We start from the raw sequence: 27,998 nt of genomic DNA, 5'->3' as shown, positions 1-27,998 counted from the left end.
CTATTCCTAATCCTCCCTCAAAAGAGGCAACAGAGTTCATTACTTAGTCGGGGCCAGCTGTGATCGGCCCACTGCCTGCTGCCTTAAAAAGGAAGACCAGTGATGCCAGGATGAAGTGGAACCCAAAGGGAAGTGCCATCATGAGGAATCAATGAGAGATCTGTGAAGAGAGAGGCTTGGGTGAGAGCCCAGAAGGATGAAACCTCGGAGATCCACCTCTCCGGTGAGGGAAATAACAATGGAGCCAGGTTCTCAGTCAGTATCTAGGCCAGATTGGGAACCTGAGCCACACCAGAGGCCTATAACCCTGCCAGAGCCTGGGCCAGAAGAGACACCCACAGCCCAGCCAGAATCAAAGGCTCTGCAGGGATCCAATACTCAACAGGAGCCTGCTTCAAAGCAAAGACCCCTCACCCAGCAGGAGCCCCCTGCCCAACATGATGCTGAATCCCAGAAGGAACCTAGAGCCCAACAAATATCTGTTTTGCGAGAGGAATTTCTTGCCCCACAAAAGCCTGCACCACAGCAATCACCTCACATCAAAAGCGTGCCCCTCACTCAACAGGAAGCTGCTTCCCAGCAGGGACCTGGGCTAGGAAAAGAATCTACAACTCAGCAGGAGCCAGCATTGAGAGAAAGACATGTCGTCCAGCCAGGGCCCTGGCCAGGAAACCCACCTCCAACTCAACAAGAAGCTGAATCAATACCTGCGGCCCAGGCTAAACCTGGAGCCAAAAGGAAACCACCTGCCCCCACTGAAGCTACATCCCAAGAGACATCTGAACAGTCAGGCCCTACAACCCAGCGAACAACTCCAGTCCAGGGAGTCAAATCCACGCAAGGATCTTTGACAGAGCCAGGATTTCTAAAAAAACTGCAGGAACTGTCCATACAGCGATCAGCCCTAGAGTGGAAGGCATATTTTGAGATGCTCACAGATTCTGAGTCAGAATCAGATATGGGGTCATCTTCAGACACAGATTCTTCAGCCATGACGGCTGGAATGGTGGCCCCAGGAGTGAAGCTAGCCTTGAAACGAAAATCTGGTTATAAAGCGATGTCAGGATATGGTGGGATGTCGCCACATGAGAAAACCAGTGCTCAGAATCACAGACACTACCAGGACACAGGTGAGTCTGAACCTGAAGGAACTGACATTCATTTACTTAAGAAATACTAAAAACTTACGGTGTATCAAGTTAGCTCTGGTCATCCTTCAACAATCCTGAGATAAAGATCAACCCTGCCATCATTAAAAAAAAAAAAAAAGTCCAGCACAGTGGCTCACGCCTCCAATCCCAGCAGTTTGGGAGGCTGAGGCGGTGGATCATGAGGTCAGGAGTCCAGCCTGGCCAAGATGGTGAAACCCTTTCTCTACCAAAAATACAAAAATTATCTGGACATGGTGGCAGGGCTTGTAATCCCAGCGACTTGGGAGGCTGAGGCAGAGAATTGCTTGAACTTGGGAGTAGGGGGTTGCAGTGAGCCAAGACTGCGCCACTGAACTCCAGCCTGGGGGGGTGGATGGGGGGAGGGGGAGGAGGAGGAGGAGAAGGAGGAGGAGGAGGAGGAGGAGGAGAAGAAATAAAATAAAACGAAGTCTCGCTATGTTGCCCAGGCTGGAGTGCAGTCACAGCTCACTGCAGCCTCGAACTCCTGGCTCAAGTCATCCTCCCACCTCAGCCTCCCGAGTAGCTGGGACTACAGGTGCACCACTATGCCCGGCTAATTTTTACATTTTTTGTACAGATGTGATCTCACCTATGTTGCCCAGGCTGGTCTCAAACTCCTGGCCTCAAGCAATCCTCCCACCTCAGCCTCCCAAAGTGCTGAGATTACAGGCATGAGCCACCCCACACCCAGCCAACATCTTCATTCTGCAAATGAGGACACTGAGGCAAAAAAATAAAGAAGTGAAGGATCTTTCACAGGGCCATGCAGTTAGGAAGTGGCAAAGTCAGTATCTAAAGCTGGGGTCTCTGGACCCGACTGCCTCCCTAAGAGGATTTGGGGGAAATCAAATCCCTGAGTGGGAAAGCACTCTGGGCTAGGGACCAGGAGACCAGGAAAGCGGCCAGGATTCATTCATCCATCCACAGAAACTGACCAAGCACCAGCTCTGGGGCAGACACGGGCTAAGTCCCAGCAATACAAAGCGAGACAGGGACCTTACCCTTTGGAGTTTCCATGCAGGCTAAGCAGAACTTTGGGGCATCAACCATCTCTCAGTTTACCAGGTCTGTCCTCTGCTGCCAGGAAGACACTGGCTCCCTGCCAGGCTGCCTCCATAGGGGACTCGATTCAGCCAGGCGGAACAGCCTTGCGGGTTGTGTTCTCAGCTAGGAGGAGCTTGGAGGGAGGTGCGGGAGCCACCAAGGTCTCAGGCAAGGTCAGGGACTGACGGCAGGAAGTTGGGCGAGCAGCATCAGAGGGTGATGGACTCAAGGCTCTGGGCTCGCCGCAGGCGCTCCCTCCCCTTCTCCCAGTGCCGCTCCGCTGCCTGCTTCACAGGAGCCCCAGGAAGCTCCAATCTTCCTTCTCTAGGCTCAAAACCCCTGCCATGGAGAAGGGGGGAATGCAAGTTTCATCCACGGAACTGGAGGTTACTTGTTGAAGTCTCCCGAGGTGGGGGGAAAAAAGCAACGCAGCCCTAATCCTGAAGCTGCGGGCATCTGTGAGGCCCTAGTCCAAGGGGCAGGCAATGGCGGTCAGTCCATCCCGTGTCTCCCAGAGCTGAGGAGAAGAGGGTAACTCGTTTCTCAGAGCCGGGGCTGGTGGTATGCTTTGAGAAGGATGGAAGAGAGGCGGCAGGCAGGACAGGGATTGAGGACCTGGAAAGCTGTTTCTCCAGGCCTCCAGAGCACAGTCGCAAGGGACGCCCTCCCTACACCGCCACGGCGGGGGAGGCCCGCCTCTCAGGGGGTCTAGAAGCAGCTGGCTGTGTGCGTGTGCGCGAGCCTCGACCCTCCTGTTTCCCGCCTTTTCTTAGGCAAGCGTGGTTGCAGCTACCTCGTCTCGTGGGCCGGTCCGCGGCTTGAAGCTAGTGCGCAGGCGCCGAGCATTCTCCCCGCCCCCCAAACACACACACGCCCCCTCTCCCTCGCCATTCTCCGGAGCAGGGATGAGGGGGGCGGAGACAGAGGGAGAAAGGACCCCGGGACAAGCGCAACAGGAGGTCCAGGAGACTGGAGAGGGAAGGCGGGGCTCCCTCCTCCAGAGGCTCTCGGGCACACCCACGCCTCCAACGCTGGCGCCCCGCCTCGTCTTTGAATTGGCAGAGTCCTGGTCCGCCCCCACCCAGGCAGAGGCTCAAAGGCACCCCGCTTTCCCCATTCAGCAGGCGGGGCGGGGCGCTTTCTAGGGGAGCCCTCCCTGGGAAGGCGAGTGGGCTGGCGAGGCTGAGTCTGCCCGGGGGATGTTCCCCAGCACGTGGGAAGACTGGGACTTCCACCTGGGGTGCTCCCCGCGGGGCCCCGCACTACTCCAGTCCGAAGATCGCTTTTCGCCGCCTCCGAGGCTGCATTTTTGTTGGCCGGTAGCCCTTTAATGCGCGGTAGGGGAGGAGCCAGGTCTTAAATTCTGGCGGTTGGGGCGGAGCACGGCAGCGGAGGGAGATCAGGATTGGTTAGGAAGCGGGGCCCACAGAAGAGCAAGCCCGGGATTGGGTGATGGGGGGGCCCACCACAGTGTGTAGCGAGGATTGGCCCTCCGGGCAGGGCCTCGCGGCTGGAATTGGCCCCCGCGCGAGGACCGCGGGGAATTGATGGAGTCGGCTGGGGGAACGCAGGCAGCCGAGGCCGCCCCGGCCTCGAAGAATGCCAAAGAGGGCTCGAGGAACCGCGGTCGCCAGCGGTGGCGAAAAGGCAAGGCCAAAGGTGAGCGCGCGGAGACCGGCAGCAGTCCGGAAGGAACCTCGTACATCTTGCGGGACAATGGGGACAGCGTGGACTGGCCCACTGTCGCGAGGAGTGCGGGGGTCCTCGGACTGGCCCATTGCCGCTTGCGGGGGCGACGGGATGATCCATTGTGAGAAGGGGGTGATGTGAGCCGAGAGGCCCACCCTGGCACGGGGACTAGCTGACGCCCAGATCGGCTTGGGAGCAGAGTCCGGAATGCGAGTCTCGTGGACCAGGATTCCCGCTGAGGTTCCGCATTTGCTGTGTGATCAAGGGCAACGGCTGCCTTCAGTGTTTCCCACCTGGGGAATGGTTCGAGCGTCGATGTTCAGGGCTCCATCGCTTTTGAGAGGATAAGGGGGAAGGGGGTCAGCAGCTGTTACTCAAAGAGGAAGTCTAGGGGTGAGGCAACGAGAGGTAGGAGGAAGGGGTACCCGTAGTGGAGAGTGCAGCGGGGCCAGTAAACCTCATCGCAGTCCCGACCTCCCACCCGGCAAGTCCGTCCATCCATCCATCCATGTCAGTCCACCTGCTTCAGCCGGCTCCACTGGGGCCTAGCCCTGACCCCTACCCCTTCTAAGACAAGGGGCCCTGGCTTGGCTTTAGACCTCCGCACCTGCCTCAGGAAAAAGAAGGGAAGGCTTGATTTCTCTAGATGTCACATTATTTTCAGATCTCAAAAGGTTGAAGAAAGGCTGACAACCCATTAGAAATCCTGCAAGCCTCAGGCAGGAGCGGGTCCTCAGTTACGAGCATTTGTCAGTCAGCAGGAGGACCTGTGGGAAGTTCCCATGCAGGAAAGAAACTAACACTACCCCTAAGCCCCAGGGACCCCAAATTCATTGTTTCCCCTGCGGTAGAACACATCATTAGCCCAGAGTTGACCTGGAGTTGGCTCCAGACACACACAGGCTCAGACAGGCTCAGAGGGCAGACAGACTGGAGCCCAAGGGCACTTGCTGTTACTACACTGAGCCTCACAAGCAGTATGGCATACCCAGAGGCAGTACAGACAGTGGTTAAGAAACGTGGGCTTCAGAGACCTGGTTCCTCAGGCTAGGAGCAGTGATGCGCTGGGCAGAAGACTCCCTCTTTCCCTGCCTCAGCTTTCTGAGCTCTAAAATGGGTATGATGATAGGAGTGCCTCCTTTTGGGAGGTTTGAATGAGTAGAATGTATGACACAGGCACCCAGCAAACCCTCCTGAGAAGTGAGGTTGTTATTACTGTTATTTCCCCTACACAGTGAGCATCCTAAAAGCAGGGCTGTATCTGCCTTGTTTACCGTATATTTACAGAGCCCAGTATGTCAGGCACATAGGCACTCAAATATTTATTGGATTAATAAGTGAAGGAATGTATGAACTGTAACAGAGATATTAATAATCATGCTTCCCTTAGGGTTGTCATGACGAGTCAGAATCCAGTTGAGTAGGGCTCCCTGCAAAATAAGCCATTCACAAAGGCTCGTGACTGCAAACTCCAAGATTTACCTGTCATTTCCTGAGGCCTGCCCTGGTGCCTGGCCTTAGATGAATTGATCAGAACTCGCTCCTGCCTCAAGGGCATCGGGGCTGGCTGGAGCAATCCTCGTCATCAGTTTCATCTTGCCAGTAACTGGATGAAGCTAGTGTCCTTGATCACCCCATTTCTCAGATGACGCCACTGGGGCTCTAACGGACCAAGGCCACCTGGGCTTCCTTACTTGCCCAGTGAGGGCAAAGAGATGGCTGCCCCAGTCTCCTCGGGTCAGGGAGTTTGTGGGCCCACAACTGCTGTGGACCCAAACTTGATTCTGGGCCCAAGAGGTTCCATTCACACGGATTTGTTCAGCAGACATTCACCGAACATTGAGCTGTGCCAGGCCTGGGCTCTCGGTAGCAAGAAGGACAGATTCACAGTTGAGCTGGGGACACAGATATTACTCAGATAAGACTATGACTGTAAACTGTGATAAATACAACAGAGAAAAATATCCTGAGAAGACAGAATTGGGAGGCTTCCCAAGGAGGCAATATTGGACCCAAGGGTAGACAGGCATTAAGTGCTGTGCAAGGGACAAGCGGGGGGAGGGCAGGGGAACAGAGAGGACAGGATAAAGACCTGAGGCTTGAGGAAGCAGTGAGTTACAGTGCAGAGGGAGCTCAGCCAAGGCCAAGACAAAGAGGAAGACGAAACAGGGCAAGCAGGTTAAGAGAAGATGATGGTGGCTGGCTGGGTACAGTGGCTCACACCTGTAATCCTGGCACTTTGGGAGGCCAAGGTGGGAGGATCGCTTGAGTCCAGGAGTTTGAGGCCAGTCTGGGCAACATAGCGAGACCCTGTCTCTACTAAAAATACAAAAATTAGCTGGGCATGGTGGGGTGCACCTGTAGTCCCAGCTACATGGGAGGCTGAGATGGGAGGATCAATTGAGCCTAGGAGGTCAAGGCTGCAGTGACTTGTGATCAACCACTGTACTCCAGCCTGGGCAACAGTGAGACTTTGTCTCAAAAAAGAGGGGTCCACGTGCAGTTGCTCACGCCTATAATCCCAGCACTTTGGGAAGCCAAGGCAGGTGGATCATGAGGTCAGGAGTTCAAAATCAGCCTGGCCAACATGCTGATAAACCCTGTCTCTACTAAAAATACAAAAATTAGCTGGGCATGGTGGCGCATGTCTGTAATCCCAGATACTCGGGAAGCTGAGGCAGAGAATTGCATGAACCTGGGAGGCAGAGGTTGCAGTGAACCGAGATCACACCACTGCACTCCAGCCTGGATGACAGAGCAAGACTCTGACTCGAAAAAAAAAAATAGAGAAAGAGAAAGGAGGATGGTACCTGATTTGGGAGGCCATGTCCAGGACTAGGGGCTTTACCCTAAGAGCAAAGCAGGGGATGTTGAAGGGTTGGAAGTATGTGAACAGATTTATGTTTTAGAAAGATACTCTGGCTGCTATGTGGACAACAGATCAAAGAGAACAAAATCAGAGATGTCACAGTTACCCAGATAATGATGCTACCTACATCCTGGACCAGGGAGGAAGCAGTGGAGGTGGGGAGAAGGGCCGGGTTCCGGAGGCCCCTAATAGGCAGGGTGGGCATGACTAGGGATGGATTGCATGGGAGTTGGGGGGTGGGGAGGTAGCCAGGATGACACTTTGGGTTCCAGCTTGAGCAAATGGGGAGAGATTTGTTCTAAACACACACACAAAGACCAGGACATGCACAAGCAAGTATATCCATTCATAGATATACAGATGCGCCCACACAAGCTTACAGGCCAAGAGAAACAGACACAGATACACTCACAGGCTAAGAAACACACATAGGCCATGACGCTTGCATACAAACATTCATACCTTCAGACATACCAAGAACATGCACAGGCTGAGAAAAAGTCCTGACAGGGCTGGGCACAGTGACTCACGCCTGTAATCCCAGCACTTTGGGAGGCCAAGGTGGTCAGATCACCTGAGGTCAGGAGTTCGTAACTATCCTGACCAACATGGAGAAACCCCGTCTCTACTAAAAATACAAAATTAGCCGGGTGTGGTGGTACATGCTTGTAATCCTAGCTACTCGGGAGGCTAAAGCAGGAGAATCGCTTGAACCCAGGAGGTGGAGGTTTCAGTGAGCCAAGATCACTCCATTGCACTCCAGCCTGGACAACAAGAGCAAAACTCTATCTCAAAAAAAAAAGTGCCGACGGACACAGGACAGGACACTAGCCATGACATGCAGAGGTGCAAACGAACACGTGAACCCCACATACACTCACACCTGACCAGAAAGCACATACTTGAAGCACAGACAGAGAGAGAGAGGGAGCAGCATACAGAAACACAGCAGAGAGCAGCACTACCACCCTGGAGCTGCCCCATGCTGCCCATGTCACCCCAGGCAGTCATGTCACCTTTCTGTGCCTCAATTTTGTCATCTGCCAAAAGGGATGATAATGGTCCCTCCCTCATGGGTTGACATGAGTCACTTCACATAAAACACATAAATCTCATTACCTCCTTTGAGAATGAAAAAAAAAAAGAAATCCCAGCACTTTGGGAGACCGAAGTGGGAGCATTGCATGAGTACAGGAGTTCGAGACCAGTCTAGTCAACATAGCCAGACCTGATCTCTATTTTTAAATTAAACACACACACAGAGAGACCAGGCACGCAGAGGCTGTTGGTGCAACATTTGCTCTTTTATGCAGACATTCTCAGGGATCCAGCCACTCACTTGTCCCTACCTGCATCTGATTCCAGGCTTCCCTGCTTCAGAAGGCTTTGCTTCCTCCCAAGGCCCCAGACCTGGCCCTTTCTCCATCCCCCTTCCATCCCCCATCTGATTCCAGGCTTCCCTGCTTCAGAAGGCTTTGCTTCCTCCCAAGGCCCCAGACCTGGCCCTTTCTCCATCCCCCTTCCATCCCCCATACAACTTTCTTCCCCACCACCCTTCTTACCCCTGCTCAGTCCTCAGGAGTCAAATCCAGCTGTCCAGAAACTCTTTCGGGCAAAGAAAGGGCCTAGGGGTGATATTCAGTCAGTGGGACACCACCCCCCCGCCAGAGCCGAATCCCCTCAGCCCTACCTCTGCCCCAGTCCTCACCCACGGCCCCAATAGTCCTGCCCCTGCCCCAGTGCCCTCTGCCAGGGATTCCTGGCGAGTTTCTGGCAACCTCAACATCCCTTCCTGCCAGCTCCACCCAGCCCAGCCCTCAGGGAGCTGCCTGGAACAGGACAAAGGGCAGAGCTCTGGAGTCCCCAGGGCCTGGGTCCAGCCCCTTCCCAACTCCTTTTTACAGTCACTTGTTCTGTCAGAAATGTCCCCTCTCCTCATCTTTTATTTTTGGTTTTTTTTTTTTTTTTGAGACAGAGTCTCTCTTTGTTGCCCAGGCTGGAATGCAGTGGCATGATCTTGGCTCGCTGCAATCTCTGCCCCCAGATTCAAGCAGTTCTCCTGCCTCAGCCCCCAGTAGCTGGGATTACAGACACGTGCCACCACGCCTGGCTAAGTTTTGTGTTTTTAGTAGAGACAGTTTCGCCGTGTTGGCGAGGCTGTTCTCAAATTCCTGACCTCAGGTGATCCACTGGCCTCAGCCTCCCAAAGTGTCGGGATTATAGGTGTGCGCTACCATGCCTGGCCTCCTCATCTTAAAAGATCCCTACCCATGGATCCCTACCCGCATGGATGCCGCCACTTTACCAAGGGGCAGCAGTGCACCAGGTGCTGCCCAAGGGCTGAATAAAACAAGCACAACTTCCTGCCCCTTGGAGGAAGGAGCTTATAATCTAGTGGGGGAGACAGTGGGCAAACAATATAAATACAGGCATGCCTCGGAGACATTTTGTGTTCAGTTCCAGACCACCTGATAAAGCAAGTCACACAAATTTCTTGGTTTCCCAGTGCATAGAAAAGTTCTGTTTACACTATACTATAATCTATTCAGTGTATGATAGCATATGTCTAAAAATACCATGTATATATTTTAATATTTTTCTGTAGAGATGAGTCTCGCTATATTGCCCAGGCTGGTCTCGAAATCCTAGCCTCAAGTAAGCCTCCTGCCTCAACCTCCGAAAGTGCTGGGATTATAGGCATGAGTTACCATACCTGGCCCCATACGGTGCTAATGATCATCTAAGCCTTCAGCAAATCCTCATCTTTTTGCTGGTGGAGGGCCAGTGGTGATGGCTGTTGACTCATCAGGGTAGTGGTTGTGGAAGGTGACTCTGGCAATTTCTTAAAATAAGGTAACAATGAAGTTTTCTGCATCGATAAACTCTTCTTTCACAAAAGAGTTCTCCATAGCATGTGATGCTGTTTGATACCATTTTGCCCAGAGTAGAACTTTCAAAATTGGGGTCAGACCAGGCATGGTAGCTCACACCTGTAATCCCAGCACTTTGGGAGGCTGAGGTGGGTGCATCACCTGAGGTCAGGAGTTTGAGACCAGCCTGGCCAACATGGTGAAACCCCATTTCTACTAAAAATATAAAAATTAGCCGGGCATGGTGGCGGGTACCTGCAATTCCAGCTACTCAGGAAGCTGAGGCAGGAGAATCACTTGAACCAGGGAGGCGGAGGTTTCAGTGAGCTGAGATTGCGCCATCGCACTCCAGCCTGGGCAACAAGAGCAAAACTCATCTTGAAAAAAAAATTGGGGTCAGCTCTCTCAAAGCCTGCTGGTGCTTTATCAACCAAGTCCATGTCATAGTCTAAATCCTTTGTTGCCATTGTTCCTGGATATCAAATGTATTTATTTTTTTAATTTTTTAAAATTTTTTGTGGCAGGGGTGATCTCACTATGTTACCCAGGCTGATTTCAAACTGGCCTCAAGCAGTCTTCCTGCCTTGGCCTCCCAAAGTGCTGGGATTACAAGTATAAGACACTACACTCAGCCTACAAAGTCTACCTCTATTTTTCATTATTTAATAAGACTTAGAGCTGGACATGGTGGCACATGCCTGCAATCCCAGCTATTCAAGAGGCTGAGGCAGGAGGATCACTTGAGGTCTGGTGTTCAGGATCAGCCTAGGCACCACAGCCCTATCTCTTTAAAAAATGCAGAAAATAGCTGGGCATGGTGGCGCGTGCCTGTAATCCCAGCTACTCAGGAGGCTGAGGCAGGAGAATTGCCTGAACCCAGGAGGCGGAGGTTGCGGTGAGCCGAGATCGCGCCATTGCACTCCAGCCTGGGTAACAAGAGCGAAACTCCATCTCAAAAAAAAAAAACAAAAACAAAATATTTAGCCAGGTGTGGTGGTGTAGTCCCAGCTGTAGTCCCAGCTACTCAAGAGGCTGAGGCATGAGAACAACTTGAAGCCGAGCAGCAGAGGTTAGAGTGAGCCGAGATTGCGCCACTGCACTCCAGCTTGGGCAACAGAGTGAGACTTCATCTGAATATAAATAAATAAATAAATAAATAAAAATGCAGAAAAATAGCCAGACGCAGTGGCTCTCACCTGTAATCCCAGCTACTCAAGAGGCCAAGGCAGGCAGGAGGATCTCTTGAGGCCTGGAGTTCAAGACTAGCCTAGGCAACACAGCAAGACTCTGTCTCTAAAAACCTGAAAAAACAATTAACCAGGCATAGTGGTGCCCATCTGTAGTCCCCACTATTCAGGAGGCAGAAGTGAAAGGATCACTTGAGCCCAGAAGTTCAAGGCTGCAGTGAGGTATGATTGCGCCACGGCACTCCAGCTCAGGTGACACAGCAGGAATCTATCTCTAAAACTAAATATTAAAAAAAAATAACAAATAGTAAGACTTAAAAGTTGAAATCACTCCTTGGCCTGTGGGCTGCAGAACAGATGATATGTTAGCAGGCATAAAACAACATTAGCTGGGCACGGTGGCTCATACCTATAATCCCAGCACTTTGGGAGATCGAGGCAGGCGGATCACCTGAGGTCAGGAGTTTGAGACCAGCCCAACCAACATGGAGAAACCTGTCTCTACTAAAAATACAAAATTAGGCTGGGCGCGGTGGCTCACACCTGTAATCCCAGCACTTTGGGAGGCCGAGGCGGGCGAATCACAAGGTCAGGAGATCGAGACCATCCTGGCCAACATGGTGAAACCCTGTCTCTACTAAAAATATAAAAATTAGCTGGGCATGGTGGCGCATGCCTGTAATTTCAGCTACTCAGGAGGCTGAGGCAGGAGAATTGCTTGAACCCAGGAGGCGGAAGTTGCAGTGAGCTGAGATTGCGCCACTGCACTCCAGCCTGGCACCTGGCGACAGAGCGAGACTCTGTCTCAAAAAAAAAAAAAAAAATTACAAAATTAGCCGGGTTTGGTAGCACATGCCTGTAATCCCAGCTACTCGCGAGGCTAAGGCAGGAGAATTGCTTGAACCCGAGAGGTGGAGGTTGAGGTGAGCCAAGATTGCACCATTGCATTCCAGCCTGGGCAACAAGAGCAAAACTCCATCTCAAAAAAAAAAAAAAAAAAAAAAAAAAATATATATATATATATATATATATAAATCTACTTGTATGTCTCCACCAGGGCTCTTGGCTGACCATGTGCATTGTCCTTGAGAAGTATTTTAATTTTTTCTGTGCAGTACGTCTCAACAGTGGGCTTGAAATACTCAATAAACCATGTTATAAACAGATGTCTTGTCATCCAGGCTTTTTAAGAGCACAGGCAGAGTAGATCTGGGGTAATCCTGAGGGCCCTAGAATGATAAATGAGCACTGGCTTCAACTGAGTCACCAGTTCCATTAGCCCCTGGCAAGGGGTCAGCCTGGCCTTGAAGCTTTGGAGCCAGGCACTGACCTCCTCTCCATCTGTGAAAGTCCTAGATGGCATCTTCTTCCAATACGTGGTGCTTTCATCTACACTGAAAATATGTAGCCGTCTTCATCAACGATCTTAGCTAGATCTTCTGGGGAACTTGCTGCAGCTCCTTCATCAGCACTTACTGCGTCGCCTTACACGTTTATGTTACAGAGACAGCTTCTTTCCGGAAACTTCATGAATCCACCTCTGCTAGCTTCCGGCCTTTTTTTCTGCAGCTTCCTCACTTCTCTCACCCGTCATGGAATTGAAGAGGGACAGGGCCTTGCTTGGGATTGGGTTTTGGCTTAAGGACATTTGCGGCTGGTTTGACCTTCTATCCAGACCACTCAAACTTTTTCCGTATCAGCGATAAGGCTGATCCACTTGCTTATCATTCATGTGTTCACTGGAGTTGCACTTTCATTACTTTCAAGAACTTTTCCTTCCTTTGCATTCACAACTTGGCTAACTGGCAAAAAAGCCCTAATTTTTAGCCTGTTTCAGCATTGGACATGCCTTGCTCACTAAACTTAATCACTTCTAGTTTTTGATTTAAAATGAGAGACACAAGACTCTTCCTTGAACACTTCGAGGCCATTGTAGGGTTGTTAATTGGCCTGATTTCTATTTTGTTTTATTTTTTATTTTATTTTATTTTAAGATGGAGTTTTGCTTTTGTTGCCCAAACCGGAGTGCAGTAGCATGATCTCAGCTCACTGCAACCTCTACCTCCCAGGTTCAAGTGATTCTCCTGTCTCAGCCCCTGCCACCACACCCGGCTAATTTTTATATTTTTAGTAGAGATGGGGTTTCACCATGTTAGGATGTTCTCAATCTCCTGACCTTGTGATCCGCTGGCCTCAGCTTCCCAAAGTGCTGGGATTATAGGCTTGAGCCACCATGCACAGCCTATTTTATTTTTCAATGCATTTATTTGAGACAGAGTCTCGCTCTATATCCCAGACTGGAGTGCAGTGGTACAATCTTGGCTTACTACTATCTCCACCTCTGGGTTCAAGCAATTCTCCTGCCTCAGCCTCCCAAGTAGCTGCCAGTAGGTGCCATAGCTACCAAGTAGGTGCCATAAGCCACCATGCCAGCTAATTTTTTATTTTCAGTAGAGATGGGGTTTCACCATGCTGGCCAGGCTGGTCTCAAACTCCAGACCTCAAATGATCAACCTGCCTCGGCCTCCCAAAGTGCTCGGATTACAGGCATGAGCCACCACACCCAGCCTCAATTTTGTATGTCTCAGGGAATATGGAGGCTCGAGGAGAAGAGGTATGGGGGAAATAGCTGGTCAGTGGAGCAGTCAGAACACACACGACATTTATCGGTTCACCCTCTTACATGGACATGGTTGGAAGTGCCCCCAATTACAATAGTAACATCAGAGATCATTGATCACAGATCATCATAACAGATACAATAATAATGGAAAAGTATGAAATACTGTGAAAACTACCAAAATATGACAGAGACAGGAAGTAAGCACCTGCTGTGGGAAAATGATGCAGACAGACTTGCTCGATGCAGGCTTGCCACAAACCTTCAACTGTAAAACATCCAGTATGTGCGAAGCACAGTAAAGTGAGGTATTCCCACAGTAAATTGTATAGTACACTAGACGGTGACAAGTGCTGCAGAGAAAAATCCCCCAATACACTATTTCAGGGAGGTCAAGTGAGCCCACAAAGTAAACCATGTGCAGAACACACTAGCCATGGGTGCCGCTTATAAATCCTGTCTTGGCCAGGCGCGGTGGCTCAAGCCTGTAATCCCAGCACTTTGGGAGGCCAAGGCGGGTGGATCACGAGGTCAAGAGATCGAGACCATCCTGGTCAACATGGTGAAACCCCATCTCTACTAAAAATACAAAAAATTAGCTGGGCACAGTGGTGCGTGCCTGTAATCCCAGCCACTCGGGAGGCTGAGGCAGGACAATTGCCTGAACCCAGGAGGCGGAGGTTGGGGTGAGCCGAGATCGCACCATTGCATTCCAGCCTGGGTAACAAGAGCGAAACTCCATCTCAAAAAAAAAAAAAAAAAAAAATCCTTATAAATCCTGTCTCACAGCCAGGCTTGGTGGCTCACGCCTGTAATCCCAGCACTTTGGGAGGCCGAGGTGGGCGGATCACAAGGTCAGGAGTTCAACCCTGGCCATGTCTACTAAAAAATACAAAAATTAGCTGGGCGTGGTGGCAGGCGCCTGTAATCCCAGCTACTCGGGAGGCTGAGGCAGGAGAATCACTTGAACCCGGGAGGGGGAGGTTGCAGTGAGCCAAGGTCGTGCCACTGCACTCCATCCTGGCGACAGAGCAAGACTCCATCTCAAAAAAAAAAAAACTTCCTGTCTCCCACCCTGAGCCAGCAGAACGGCCAAGTGCAGTTTCCAGATGAGGAAACCAGACTCATCCAGGGTCGACAGCTTGGGTTATCATCCCATTTTCACAGCTGCAAGCCTAACACTGCCTCCTAAGGCCTCTGTCTGTCCATCTGTCCACCAGCCTTGGGGAGGGCCAGTCCTCTCCGGAGCTAACCAGCCCCTCTGCCCGAACTCTGCCTCTTCAAGCCTTCCTTCCTGCTTCAGATATCCACGGAGCACCTGCTATGTGCCAGGTCCCCTGGCACGCCGCAGGGCCACCTCAGGAATCACAGTCCCAGACAGAAGATTCACCTCCAGCCAAGCAAATGACCCTGAGGCCTCAGGGCCTCTCAGTCGCACAGGCCCCTTCCAAGGCCCTAATCTTGTATTTATTCTGTATTCTTCTTTCTAACGGGCCACACCCCTGCACCTTCTAAGTTTTGTAACTCCATAAAACCTAGTTCTGTCCTGGGGGAGAGGAACAAGTATGTAAACAAATTATAAAGTGTCAAGGCCGGGTGAGGTGGCTCACGCCTGTAATCTCAGCACTTTGGGAGGCTGAGGTGGGCAGATCACCTGAGTTCAGGAGTTCGAGACCAGCCTGACTAACATGGAGAAACCCCGTCTCCACTAAAAATACAAAATCAGCCAGACGTGGTGGTATGCGCCTATATAGTCCCAGCTACTCAGGCTGAGGCAGGAGAATCACTTGAACCTGGGAGACAGAGGTTGCGGCGAGCCAATATCACACCATTGCACTCCAGCCTGGGCAACAACAGCGAAACTTCGTCTCAAAAAATAAATACAGTGTCAAATGGCAGAATGGAACAGAACTAAGTATCATGGCAGAAAATAATGAGGGGGTACATATCTTAGGGGGAGGGCACAACTGGGGAGTACCTCTTTGAGATGACAAGCTGAGGCCAGGCAAGGAGTGTGTGGAATGACGTGGGTGAAGCGTCTCTCGAGCCTCTCTTTCCCTACAAGTCACAGCAGGGTGGGCTGAGAGGGGTAAGTGGCAGATCCAGGGTGCCCAGTGAGGTCACACCACCCAGTAGGACCAGCCGCTCAGGCCCCTAGCTGAGCCTGGCACTGCCCTTAATCAGCTTTTGTCCTCCCAGGAGGGACAGGCAGGGCTGGCTACCTCCTCTCTCCCCCCCAACAGCTGGGACCGGCTGTGCCAGGGCCAGAGGAGGAGGGAGCTGAGATCACTGGGCCTTTGGCTCCCTGAGCCTTCTCTGGGGAGAGACAGGGCAGCCTGGCTGGGTGAGAGGGGACAACTTGTTCAGGACAGGGGCTGGCACTCCTGGGTCCTAAAGGATGAAGGGGCTGGGGGCCTGGATTCCTGGGTCCGAGGGAGGAGGGGCTGTGGGTGTGGACTCCTGGGTTCTAAGACAGAGGAGCCTGTAACAGGATTTCCAGTTGAGCTGAGTCTGGGAGCAGGTGGGGGCAGGGCAGGGAGCTGGGCTCTCTACTCTGTTTACAGCACGTGGTCCTCACTGATCTTTCTGGGTGGGAGGTGGCTTACATGGCTACACCCTGGGCAGGCCAGCCCCACCCCTGGGTTTATTGCCCCAGGCTGCTACTGGCACAAGCCACAGACCAGCAGTCCCAGCCCAGGGGAGCTCGGAAGATGCCTGGGAGGGGTGAGTCTGCAGCCAGCTAAGAGACAGGAATGGCCGCTGCCAGGCCCCAGGACCTAGAAGGGAAAGGAAATACCTTCTTCTAGGGGAACAGGCAAGGTGCTGGGCTTTGGGAGGGAAGTCCCTGGAGCAGATGGTAGCATTCCACTTGAGGGCAGCTTGTTCAGGACCTGGGTGACAGGGCAGCCTGAATGCCCGGGAAAGGATCTCAAAGGGAAGAGCATTGAGGACCGGGAAGTGTGCAGAGTCAGATGTAACCCAAGGCGATTTTTTTGTTTGTTTGTTTTTGACAGAGTCTCGCTCTGTCATCCAGGCTGGAGTGCAGTGGTGCGATCTCGGCTCACTGCAACCTCCATCTCCTGGGTTCAAGCAGTTCTCCTGCCTCAGCCTCCTGAGTAGCTAGGATTACAGGCCCGCACCACCATGCCTGGCTAATTTCTCTATTTTTAGTAGAGACGAGGTTTCACCATGTTGGTCAGGCTGGTCTCAAACTCCTGACCTTGTGATCCACCCACCTTGGCTTCCCAAAGTGCTGGGATTATAGGTGTGAGCCACCACACCCGGCCAAGGCAAGTTTTTGAGATGTGGCTTCCAGAGTCCTAGTGGGGAGCCCCCCATAAGAGTGGCTGTGGACCCAGAGAGCTGGGTTTACAAAAGCTCTGCCACTTTTAGTGCAACCTTTACCTCCTCACTTAAAACCTGAGCCCCAGTTTCCTGTCCTGGAAAATGGGGATGCTGACAGTAATAGAGATTTGAACCTAGGTGGCATGGGTCCCAGAGGGTTATCGCACTAAAGCGGGAAACACTCAGAGAGCTCTCGGCATGGGACCTGCAAGGATACGCTCAAGGTCAATAGCAGCGATGAGTACCGCTGTTCCAGGCAGGGGAGCAGGGCCAGCTGTGCAACCCAGAAACAGTGACAAGCCTGAAGGCCGGGGGACCCTGCTGGGGAAGAAGCAAGACTGAGTTTTGGGGATCTCATAGAGAAACAGGGAGGGAACTGGGATTTGGAGGGGATTCCACAGCCAGACTTGAAGGACAAGGAACAATCTTCAGTGAAGTATAGAACTGTGAACTCCTGGGTTCAGGGAGAGAGTTGGGCTTGGAGACCAGGCTCCAGAGAGATGGGAAGGGACGGGCTGGGGCTGAACTCTCCCAAATGTTGTTAGAGGGGAGCGGCCTTTGGGTAACACTTGGGGCCTGAGAAGGAAAGATGGGACGGGAGACCTGGACTCCTGGGTCCTGAGAGTGGGGAGCAACTGGAGGTCTAGATGTCTTGGAATTTAGGAGAAGGAGTGCTGGGCCCCAGGAGAGTTCATGGAGACACAGCTGCCTGGACTCTTGGGTCCCTGGAAGGAAGGAAGAAGGACCAGCAGCCTCCTGGATCATAGGAGAGAGAAATGAGTTAAGGAACCAGTCGTGTGGGCTTAGGAGAATGCTGGGATTCCTGGGTCTGAGGGATAGCAGCAGGCTGAGGCAGCAAGTTTCTGAGTTCCAAATAGGTGACAGCAGGGGAATCCTGGGTCCTGAAGAGGAGGGGTTGGGGCCTGGTCTCCCGGGTCTGAGGGAGGAGGGAGCTGAGGGACAGAACTCCTGGCTGCCAAGGAGGGAGGAAGACACTGTGACTGGGGCCCCAAATTTCTGATTCCTAGAGATAAGGGGGTGACCTCTTGTGTCTAACAGAGGGGGACCATGGGGTCCTGGGCCCCTGGGACTGAAGGATGAAAGAGCTGGGTTCTGACAGGAGCGGGTAGCTAGGGCACAGAGTCCTGGGCCCCCGCTGAGCAAAGTTTGATCCAGCCCCACCTAACAGGCCTCCCACCTGCCCACAGCCTCGAAGCTCATCCACAACATGGACTTGCGCACCATGACACAGTCGCTGGTGACGCTGGCGGAGGACAACATAGCCTTCTTCTCCAGCCAGGGCCCTGGGGAAACGGCCCGGCGGCTATCAGGCGTCTTTGAGGGTGTGCGGGAGCAGGCGCTGGGACTGGAGCCAGCCCTGGGCCACCTGCTTGGCGTGGCACACCTCTTTGACCTGGACCCAGAGACACCAGCCAACGGGTACCGCAGCCTAGTGCACACGGCCCGCTGCTGCCTGGCGCACCTCCTGCACAAATCCCGCTATGTGGCTTCCAACCGCCGCAGCATCTTCTTCCGCACCAGCCACAACCTGGCAGAGCTGGAGGCCTACCTGGCTGCCCTCACACAGCTCCGCGCTCTGGTCTACTACGCCCAGCGCCTGCTGGTTACCAATCAGCCCGGGGGGCTCTTCTTCGAGGGTGACGAGGGGCTCACTGCCGACTTCCTGCGGGAGTATGTCACGCTGCATAAGGGCTGCTTCTATGGCCGCTGCCTGGGCTTCCAGGTGAGCCCCCTGCCCCATGCCCCTCTGGGCCCACGATGAAGGCACCCGGTGGCCCCTGGCCTGGCCTAGAGTGTGGTAAAGTAACCACAGTGGTCAGCACTATTGGATCCAGGAAACAGCAGGTACAGAAAGGGGAAGCTGGCTGGAACTCAGACGGAGCTGCACCAGGGGTCTCAGCCTACTCATGGTCCCTGTGCCAAGTCTGCTGAGTAGTAAGGAATCCAACTGCAGAGCTTTTCTCACCAGCATATCCACCGCTCTCTATTGTCCTACACTCAGGAGATGCATTCACTCTGTTACCTGTCTGGCCTCTGCAGTCACTGGAGTTTCAGACCCCTCAGGGAGGGATCTGCAGCTGTGTGACCCCGTAGTCCTTCCGGCCCTCTGGGCCTCCCCGCACCTCAGCCTCCCGCTCCCACGCCACCTCTCCAGGTTTCCCTGTAGGCCAGCCTGTCCTCAGCAACCCAGCCCAGGCGTTCCTGGAGACCTCCCCTCACCAGAGCTGAACCCACAAGCCCAACTGGGCCAGCCAGCCCCTCCCTGTGTCCCAGCCATGACCCTAGAGTCACGAGAAAGAGCTCTTGAGGCTGCCTGAACCAGCATCCCAGCCACAATAGCCAGGCACTCAGGTGCCCTCTGGCCTACTGGGCACCCAGCCAGGGGCAGGGCCCCACTCTGCTTTGGTGCAAGGCAGTCTCCCTTCTAAAATGTTAGCCCCCAGAGAGGCCTCCCCTGTCGTGGCCACTGCTCCAGCCCAGTGTCTAGCATGCAGCAGGACCTTGGCCAGTGTAGAGGGAACAGAAGAACCCACCAGTCCCTTGCCTTAGCCTCCTGTGGCTCCGTTTCCTCTGATCCTGTGTCCCCATCATCTTGTCTTTCTTTTTCTTTTTGTATTTTGTTTAGTAGAGATGGGGTTTCACCATGTTGGCCAGGCTGGTTTCAAACTCCTGACCTCAAGTGATCTGCCCACCTCGGCCTCCCAAAGTGCTAGGTTTACAGGCATGAGTCCCACCGTGCCTGCCCCCCACTGTCTGTCCTTAACTGCCTGTCTGTTCTCTCAGATGCTGTCTCCCGCTCCTCATGTGGTGGCCAGCTGGCCTCAGTCTCCCTCTCTGGCTTTCTGCCTCAGGTCCCTGTGCTTGGTGGGCTGCCTCTGACCACCTCCCTATTCCCCCTGTCTTCTGGCTGCCCCCTCTCTCACCCATCCTCTCTCTGACTCTCAGGAAGTCCCCGCAGCATCTTACTCCCTAGCTCACAGCCTACCAGTAGCTCCACCCCGCACTGAGAATGAAATCCAAATTCCTCTGCCCAGGCCCTACGTGAGCCCCGCTTGCCTCTCCAGTGTCACGGACTGGCCCTCTCCCCACTGCTCACTCTGCTCCCTCCCTGGCTTTTGCTACCCACAGCAAGCACCAAGCATGAGCTCACCTCTAAGCTTTCATACTCTGTGCCCGCTGCAGGGAACACCCTCCCCTCGCTTCAGGCAGATCCCTCCTCCGAAGTCATCACTCTTGTCCGTTCCACCTGCTGCCTTTTCATTTCAAACCATTTGTCATTTCTTGTGATACTGCTTCTGGCTTTGCCCATCTGCTGATCATTTGTTTTCCCTTTGAGAACATAGGTCCATGAACCAGGCGAGAGCTATGCCCAGCACACAGTAGGAGCCTGTGAAACGTTCACTGAATGAACACGCCTCCCCCACACGTCCCTGCACCTCGATCCTGCCCTGTCCCCCTCCCTCTCCTGAGCGGTGGGTGACGCAGCCGCGTCTTTCCACAGTTCACGCCTGCCATACGGCCATTCCTGCAGACCATCTCCATCGGGCTGGTGTCCTTCGGGGAGCACTACAAACGCAACGAGACAGGCCTCAGTGAGTCCTGGCTGGGTCCTGCCTACAGCCTCCCCTCCTGGCCCTCCTCCCCACCCCTGCTCGAGCAGCCTGACCCACTGGGACTCCCTCACCCCGGTTCCGACCCCCAGGTGTGGCCGCCAGCTCCCTCTTCACCAGTGGCCGCTTTGCCATTGACCCTGAGCTGCGTGGGGCTGAGTTTGAGCGGATCACACAGAACCTGGACGTGCACTTCTGGAAAGCCTTCTGGAATATCACTGAGATGGAGGTGCTATCGGTGAGGGCCCGTTACAGATGGGGATGCTGAAGTCCAGAGACCCATTTGAAGCCACAGTAGGTCTCTGAGGGGCTCCAGGCTCAGGGATAGCACACAAGGGGAAAGACTGGGGACCTGAGGGAGGGGTGAAGGGCCCCCCTGCAGGCAGCTCCTCCCCAGCACCCCTTCTGTCCCCTCCCTCCAGTCTCTGGCCAACATGGCATCAGCCACTGTGAGGGTAAGCCGCCTGCTCAGCCTGCCACCTGAAGCCTTTGAGATGCCGCAGACTGCCAACCCCACGCTCACGGTCACCATCTCACCCCCACTGGCCCACACGGGCCCCGGGCCCGTCCTCATCAGGCTTATCTCCTACGACCTGCGTGAAGGACAGGTAGTTCCAGCCTCAGCCAGGAAGAGGGACAGAGCTAAGGAGCATGGGCAAACCCTCCTCGGCATCCCCATGGAGGGGGCAGCCCTGGCCAGCCTTCCCCAGCCTCACACACTGCCTCCCTCCTCACCCCCAGGACAGTGAGGAGCTCAGCAGCCTGGTGAAGTCCAATGGCCAACGGAGCCTGGAGCTGTGGCCGCGCCCCCAGCAGGCGCCCCGCTCGAGGTCCCTGGTAGTTCACTTCCACGGCGGTGGCTTTGTGGCCCAGACCTCCAAATCCCACGAGCCCTACCTCAAGAGCTGGGCCCAGGAGCTGGGTGCCCCCATCATCTCCATCGACTACTCCCTGGCCCCCGAGGCCCCCTTCCCCCGTGCGCTGGAGGAGTGCTTCTTTGCCTACTGCTGGGCTGTCAAGCACTGTGCCCTCCTTGGTGAGCCTCAGGCCCCCAGGGCCACCTGTGCCTGCTCCCATCCCAGCCCAGCCTGCTGCAAGCTCCTCCAACCTCAGCCTCACACCCTTTGCCTTCCTCTCCCACCACACTTCCCAGCTCCTGCCACCTGCTTACCCAGGTCCTGCCTAATCTTCCACCTCAGCCTCTGTCCCTCGCCACGGCACCCAAGGCTGGCTCTCCATCTCCTCCACCTTCACTTCCCACCCACCATCCTGTCTCCTCCGGCCTCTACCACCCCCTCTGATAGCTCCAAGCCCTGCTTTCCTGCCATGCCAGCCTTCCTTCCCACACTCCAGCGTCTCTGACCTCCCTCTTCAAAGATACACATCTTGGGAGGATGCTAAGGCACAGAACAGCATGTGGCCATGCCCCAGGGCACAGAGCCTGCAGCCCAGCCCCTCTGTGCTGAGCCTGAACCCTGACCTTCCATTCCACCCTCTGAGGCCCCCTGCTCCAACAGGCCTGAGCTCCCCTTCCCCACCACCTGCCCTCCCTACTCCAAACCTCCAGCACCCCCAGGCTTTCCCAGAGCTTCCCTGGGCCTCTCCAGGTCCTGAGTCATCCTGACCCTCTGCCTACCACATGAACCCAAATCTGTGCCTCAGTCTGCCAGTCTCAGAACTGCAGTCTGCTAGACCTTGGAGAGCCCCACACCCCACCTTGAGTTCCTCAGCTTGAGTTCCTCCCTGCCCTCCCTCCCTAGTTCCCTGCCCCTGCCAGGCTGTGACCAACCACCCCTCTCCCAAACCAGGCTCAACAGGAGAACGAATATGCCTTGCAGGGGACAGTGCAGGAGGGAACCTCTGCTTCACTGTGGCCCTTCGGGCAGCAGCCTATGGGGTGCGGGTGCCAGATGGCATCATGGCAGCCTACCCAGCCACAATGCTGCAGCCTGCTGCGTCTCCCTCCCGCCTGCTGAGCCTCATGGACCCACTGCTGCCCCTCAGCGTGCTCTCCAAGTGTGTCAGCGCCTATACTGGTGAGGCCCATATCCTCAGAAGGAAAGGGGACTGCATGGATGTCTGGGTCCTGCAGGGATGGGCTGGGATCTGGGATGCCTGTGACTGAGGAAGGAGAGGCCAGACAGAGGAATCTACCACTCCTTGTCCCTTTTTGTGTATGTGTGTGAGAGAAGGTCTCATGTCACTCAGGCTGAGTGCAGTAGCTTGAACACACCTCACTGCAGCCTTGACCTCCCAGGCTGAAGCAATCCTCCTGCCTCGGCCTCCCAAGTAGCTGGGAGGACATGCACCACCATGTCCATGCCCAGCTAATTTTTGTGTTTTTCGCTATGTTGCCCAGGCTGGTCTTGAACTCCTGGGCTCAAGTGATTCTCTCATCTTGGCCTCCCAAAGTGCTGGGATTACAGGCGTGAGCTACTGCACCCAGCCGCCTTATCCCTTTTGAAGCAATCAGATATTCTTGGGTCCCTGGGGCCACAGATGCCTGAAGTTCTGTACGTTAAGACTGGGCTCAGCAGAAAGGCAGGGGAAGCTGCTCTTCCTGGCAGGCCTGGGCTGTCAGCGAGCTGGGCCCCATGAGGAGGGCAGGAGTGTGGAGGACAGCGGGCCTCTTGCCTTGCCAGGGGCTGACAGGGGTTCTCGCCCAGGCTGCCCCAGCTCCTCTTCTCTGCTTGCAGGGCTGGGCAGCCCCCTCCTTAGGGGGTTAGCAAGGACCCTCCAGATAGGCCCAGGAACCATGGGGACTGCAGTGGGTTAGTGGCACCAAAGGCAGCCCTGCCTGCCCCCTCCTCCAAGGAGGGGTCCCGCAGCTGGGGTGTGTACAGAGGCACATGGCCTCCTGCCATGGGGCTGTGCCAGATTTATGGCTGGCAGAGGCAGCCAGTGGGTGGGGAATTCTGCTGCTCCTTCACCTGTCTGGCTCCCTGGCCTCTTGAATTTCCTTCCCTCTGAAATCCTACTGAAGAACTTCTGGTAGCTTAGCCATTTTTACTTATTAAAATACAAGCCTTTTTATACACAAACACACACACACATAGAAAGAGAACAACTCAGCTCCCCGCATATATTCTGCAGGTGCAAAGACAGAGGACCACTCCAACTCAGACCAGAAAGCCCTAGGCATGATGGGGCTGGTGCGGCGGGACACAGCCATGCTCCTCCGGGACTTCCGTCTGGGGGCCTCCTCATGGCTCAACTCCTTCCTGGAGTTGAGTGGGCGCAAGTCCCAAAAAACGTCAGAGCCCACAGCAGGTGAGTGACTCCCTCCCATCACATGCCCCACCAGGGTGGCCAGGAGGGACAGCCTAGCACAGCAAAAGTCACAGCGAAGAGGCTGGGCATGGTGGCTCACGCCTGCAATCCCAGCACTTTGGGAGGCTGAGGTGGGCAGATCACTTGAGGTCAGGTGTTCAAGACCAGCCTGGCCAACGTGGCAAAACCCTCTCTACTAAAAACACAAAAAAATTAGCTGGGTGTGGTGGCGCACGCCTGTAATCCTAGCACTTTGGGAGGCCAAAGTGGGCAGATCACTTGAGGTCAGGAGATTGAGACCAACCTGGCTCACATGGCAAAACCCCATCTCTACAAAAAATACAAAACTTACTAGCTGGGCGTGGTGGCAGGCACCTGTAATCCCAGCTACTCAGGAGGCTGAGGCAGGAGAATCACTTGAACCTGGAAGGTGGAGGTTTTGGTAAGCCGAGATTGTGCCATTGCCCTCCAGCCTGGTCAACAAGAGCGAGACTCTGTCTCAAATAAGAACAAAACTTAGTGGGGTATGGTGGCATACACCTGTAGTCCCAGCTACCAGGGAGGCTGAAGCACGAGAATCGCTTGAACCTGGGTGGCAGAGGTTGCAGTAAGCCAAGATTGAGTCTCTGTACTCCAGCCTGGGCAACAGAGCGATACCTTGTCTCAAAAAAATAAAAAAAGAGCACCCTTACTGGGCTGTGGTGAGGGCTGCCTCCAGCCATTTGGGTCAAATGGCCAGCACAATATGTGGTACCCAGTAGGTGCTATTAGAAGAGGCCAACACCCCTGGTGTGCCCATTCTGTTCCATTGACCCTCTGGGCACAGAGCACTTAAGTAGGTACTCATATTGTTTTGCTCCTCACCTTTGTGGATTTATAAAGACAAGTAAGAGCACACGTGGTGGCTCACGCCTGCAATCCCAGCACTTTGAGAGGCCAAGGTGGGTTAATCACAAAGTCAGGAGTTCGAGACCAGCCTGGCCAACATGCTGAAACCCCATCTCTATTAAAAATACAAAAATTAGGGCCGGGCGTGGTGGCTCATGCCTATAATCCCAGCACTTTGGGAGGCCGAGGCGGGTGGATCACGAGGTCAAGAGATCAAGACCATCCTGGTCAACAAGATGAAACCCCGTCTCTACTAAAAATACAAAAATTAGCTGGGCATGGTGGTGCGTGCCTGTAGTCCCAGCTACTCGGGAGGCTGAGGCAGGAGAACTGCTTGAACCCAGGAGGCGGAGGTTGCGGTGAGCTAAGATCGTGCCATTGCACTCCAGTCTGGGTAACAACAGCGAAACTCCGTCTCAAAAAAATAAATAAATAAAATAAAATAAAAATACAAAAATTAGCTGGGTGTGGTGGCACACATGTAATCCCAGCTACTCGGGAGGCTACCGCAGGAGAATTGCTTAAACCTGGGAGGCGGAGGTTGCAGTGAGCCGAGATCACACCACTGCACTCCAGCCTGGGCAACAGAACAAGATTCTATCTCAAAAAAAAAATGTAAAAACTGAAAATGTAGGATCCTGGCCCTTGGGGTAGGCAGTGTGGGTCTGATAAAATGAACAGAACTGAGGCCAGGCTGGGCATCCCAGGTGGCTGGAAGTGTATCTTTAGCACTGTTTGGGCACTTGCTTGTCTGGTCACTTGAAGGGATAAAACTGAAGAACACAAGGGAAATTTGAGGAGGCAGATCCGTGTGGCTGCAGGTGCCAGACGCCTAGGAATGTGATATACCCTGGAGACTTGTTAGCTCCCTGTGAACGGAGCCTCCCTTTACCACTGGGCCTGCTCACTATTCAAATCATTTAGATGCATTTACATCCTGTAGCAAGTGTAATCCCAGCACTTTGGGAGGCCCAGGCCCGCAGATCACTTGAGGCCAGGAATTGGAGACCAGCCTGGCCAACATGGCGAAACCCCGTCTCTACTAAAAATACAAAAATTAGCTGGGCGTGGTGGCATATGCCTATAGTCCCAGCTACTCGGGAGGCTGAGGCAGGAGAACTGCCTGAACCCAGGAGGCGGAGGTTGCAATGAGCCATGTTCTCACCACTGCACTCCAGCCTGGGTGACAGAGTAAGACTTTGTCTCAAAAAAGAAAAAAATTTCAGGCTCAGTGGCTCACACCTGTAATCCCAGCACTTTGGGAGGCCAAGGTGGGTGATCACCTGAGGTCAGGAGTTTGAGACCAGCCTGGCCAACATGGAGAAACCCTAGAAAGACAAAATTAGCCAGGCGTGGTGGTGCACGCCTGTGATCCCAGCTACTCAGAAGGCTGAGGCAGGAGAATCACTTGAACCCAGGAAACGGAGGTTGCAGTGAGCCGAGTTCATGCCATTGCACTCTAACCTGGGCAACAAGAACGAAACTCCATCTCAAAAAAAAAAAAAATACTGCTTTATTATGATCCCCCAGTGGGTAGCGGTACCTAATCCCACATCTTATCCTGCCACCTATGAACTAAGGACTACTTTCATTTCCTTGATCTAGAAGAAAAAATAGGTTCCTAGAGGTAAACTGCACCTAACCTTCCCAGTCACACACACATCCTTCACTAAGACACATGGCCCTACTGCCAAGACCCCACCATGATCACCTGGGCATCCACCTATCCCCTAGGCATGAATCTGGGGAAACACAGCCTTTCACAGCCCTCCACAGGTGACTGCCCTTCCTGTGACCTTCCCTGCCAGCCACACACTCCCCCAAACTAACAGAGCCAGGCCTATCTGCTGCCCCTCTCTCAGAGCCGATGCGACGCAGTGTGTCTGAAGCAGCGCTGGCCCAACCCCAGGGCCCACTGGGCACGGATTCCCTCAAGAACCTGACCCTGAGGGACTTGAGCTTGAGGGGAAACTCCGAGACGTCAGACACCCCCGAGATGTCGCTGTCAGCTGAGACACTTGGCCCCTCCACACCCTCCGATGTCGACTTCTTATTACTGCCTGAGGATGCAGGGGAAGAGACTGAGGCCAAAAATAAGCTGAGCCCCATGGACAGAGGCCTGGGGGTCAGTGCCACCTTTCCCCAGGGTTTCCACCCTCGGCGCTCCAGCCAGGGTCCCACACAGATGCCCCTCTACTCCTCACCCATAGTCAAGAATCCCTTCATGTCGCCGCTGCTGGCACCCGACAGCATGCTCAAGAGCCTGCCACCTGTGCACATCGTGGTGAGCACCAGAGGGGTCAGTGCAGGTGCATTGAGAGAGAGGCAGGGCACCCAGGGAGGGTCGGGCCGGGCATAAGTGCACCTGAGAAAGCTCCGGAGGGGGGAGAAAGGGACAGGCGTGTCCCCAGGAGAGAAAAATGCCCCGAACAAACAGGAGGGAGGAGGACAGGAGTCAGGGCTGCCCCCCCCCTCCCCGTTTTCTTTTGCAATTTTGAGCACCAAGAGGCAGGATGGGTGGGGCAGCCCCTTGGGCTTGGACAGTCAAGAGAAAAAAAGGTGGGTTTGGAGGGGATGGAAAGGGAGAGGCTGGACAGAGGCCAGGGAGCGCAGTTAAAAGTCATTCTCCCTTCCTTCCCACAATTCCCCCCATCCCCACCATTCTCTCCCCAACTCCTCACCCCCATGTCTCTATTTCCCACCCCCGTTGTTCATCAAACCCCTCCTCTCTACCCAACCCCGGTCTGTCGGTCCCTCACCCCCTCCCCATGTCCATCCCTGTCCCGCCCCTTAGGCGTGTGCGCTGGACCCCATGCTGGACGACTCGGTCATGTTCGCGCGGCGACTGCGCAACTTGGACCGGCCGGTGACGCTGCACGTGGTGGAGGACCTGCCACATGGCTTCCTGACCCTGGCGTCGCTGTGCCGCGAGACGCGACAGGCCGCGGAGCTGTGTGTAGAGCGCATCCGCCTCGTCCTCACTGCGCCAGCTCCCGCCCCCGCCCCGCCGCCGGTCTGAGCTACTCTCTGGAGCCAGGCCGCGCGGGGAGACGAGGGCTGCGGGGGTGGGGGGGGCAACACTAAAAGCCTGTTTCCATCTGCACTGGCCTCCGTGATGAATGCGCTCCAGGCCAGGCGGGAGGGGGTGCGGGCTGTGCCTTACTTAAGTCGGGGGTGACAAGGGGGCGGAGCGGGGACCCGAAAGCTGAGACCTCCTGGGGGAGGGGGATGCGCACACACACCGGTTACCAAGACGGCTGTACCTGCATGCCACCGCTGCCTTCTACTGCTGCTGATGCTGCTGATGCGACCACCGCACGGGCGGGCACTGGCCCTCCCTTGCAGGTCGGTTTGTTTCTTCGTTTGTTGTAAATAAAAAAGTATTTAGTTTGGCCTCTCTCAAATAGGGTGG

General features: G+C 54.3%; 1 protein-coding gene and 1 long non-coding RNA gene across 16 annotated transcripts in view; one reads left to right on the top strand and one right to left on the bottom strand.

The window, feature by feature from the left end:
* On the top strand, positions 1–27,990 carry LIPE (lipase E, hormone sensitive type). 13 transcript variants are annotated; one of them, XM_035284531.3, is made up of 10 exons: positions 1–1,130; positions 18,005–18,540; positions 20,320–20,410; positions 20,521–20,666; positions 20,851–21,036; positions 21,170–21,464; positions 22,267–22,464; positions 23,522–23,698; positions 26,449–26,870; positions 27,381–27,990. In XM_035284531.3, exons 1-10 carry the CDS (start codon positions 197–199, stop codon positions 27,603–27,605), a joined length of 3,210 nt encoding a protein of 1,069 aa, XP_035140422.2. In that variant the 5' UTR covers positions 1–196; the 3' UTR covers positions 27,606–27,990. The 13 variants fall into 13 exon arrangements, with proteins under 13 accessions (XP_035140422.2, XP_035140423.2, XP_035140421.2 ...); XM_035284532.3 differs by having other exon boundaries at positions 22,237–22,464; positions 26,797–26,870; XM_035284530.3 differs by having other exon boundaries at positions 22,237–22,464.
* The window catches only part of LOC144580782 (uncharacterized), a 137,473-nt gene that overhangs the window by 104,986 nt on the left and 4,489 nt on the right, over positions 1–27,998 (bottom strand). For 2 of the 3 annotated variants that reach the window (XR_013530921.1, XR_013530922.1), the window contains exon 2: positions 2,174–4,238. This is a non-coding gene — a long non-coding RNA (uncharacterized LOC144580782). Of the gene's footprint in view, positions 1–2,173; positions 4,239–5,387; positions 5,801–27,998 lie in introns of all 3 variants that reach the window. The other variant, XR_013530920.1, reaches the window with a different exon arrangement.

The sequence above is a fragment of the Callithrix jacchus genome, chromosome 22 (assembly GCF_049354715.1).
Source record: "Callithrix jacchus isolate 240 chromosome 22, calJac240_pri, whole genome shotgun sequence".
Classification (NCBI taxonomy): Eukaryota; Metazoa; Chordata; class Mammalia; order Primates; family Cebidae; genus Callithrix; species Callithrix jacchus.
The sequence above is the reverse complement of the archived record's forward strand: the minus strand, read 5'-3'. Positions and strand labels throughout refer to the sequence as shown.

What these genes read in the sequence shown, in the direction of transcription:
- LIPE (XM_035284530.3), top strand. Translation starts at nt 197, where the DNA reads ATGAAACCTCGGAGATCCACCTCTCCGGTGAGGGAAATAACAATGGAG. An exon ending in CAGACACTACCAGGACACAG is followed by an intron (nt 1,131 to 18,004) that starts GTGAGTCTGAAC and finishes ACCTGCCCACAG; the next exon opens with CCTCGAAGCTCATCCACAAC. An exon ending in AACGTCAGAGCCCACAGCAG is followed by an intron (nt 23,699 to 26,448) that starts GTGAGTGACTCC and finishes CCCCTCTCTCAG; the next exon opens with AGCCGATGCGACGCAGTGTG.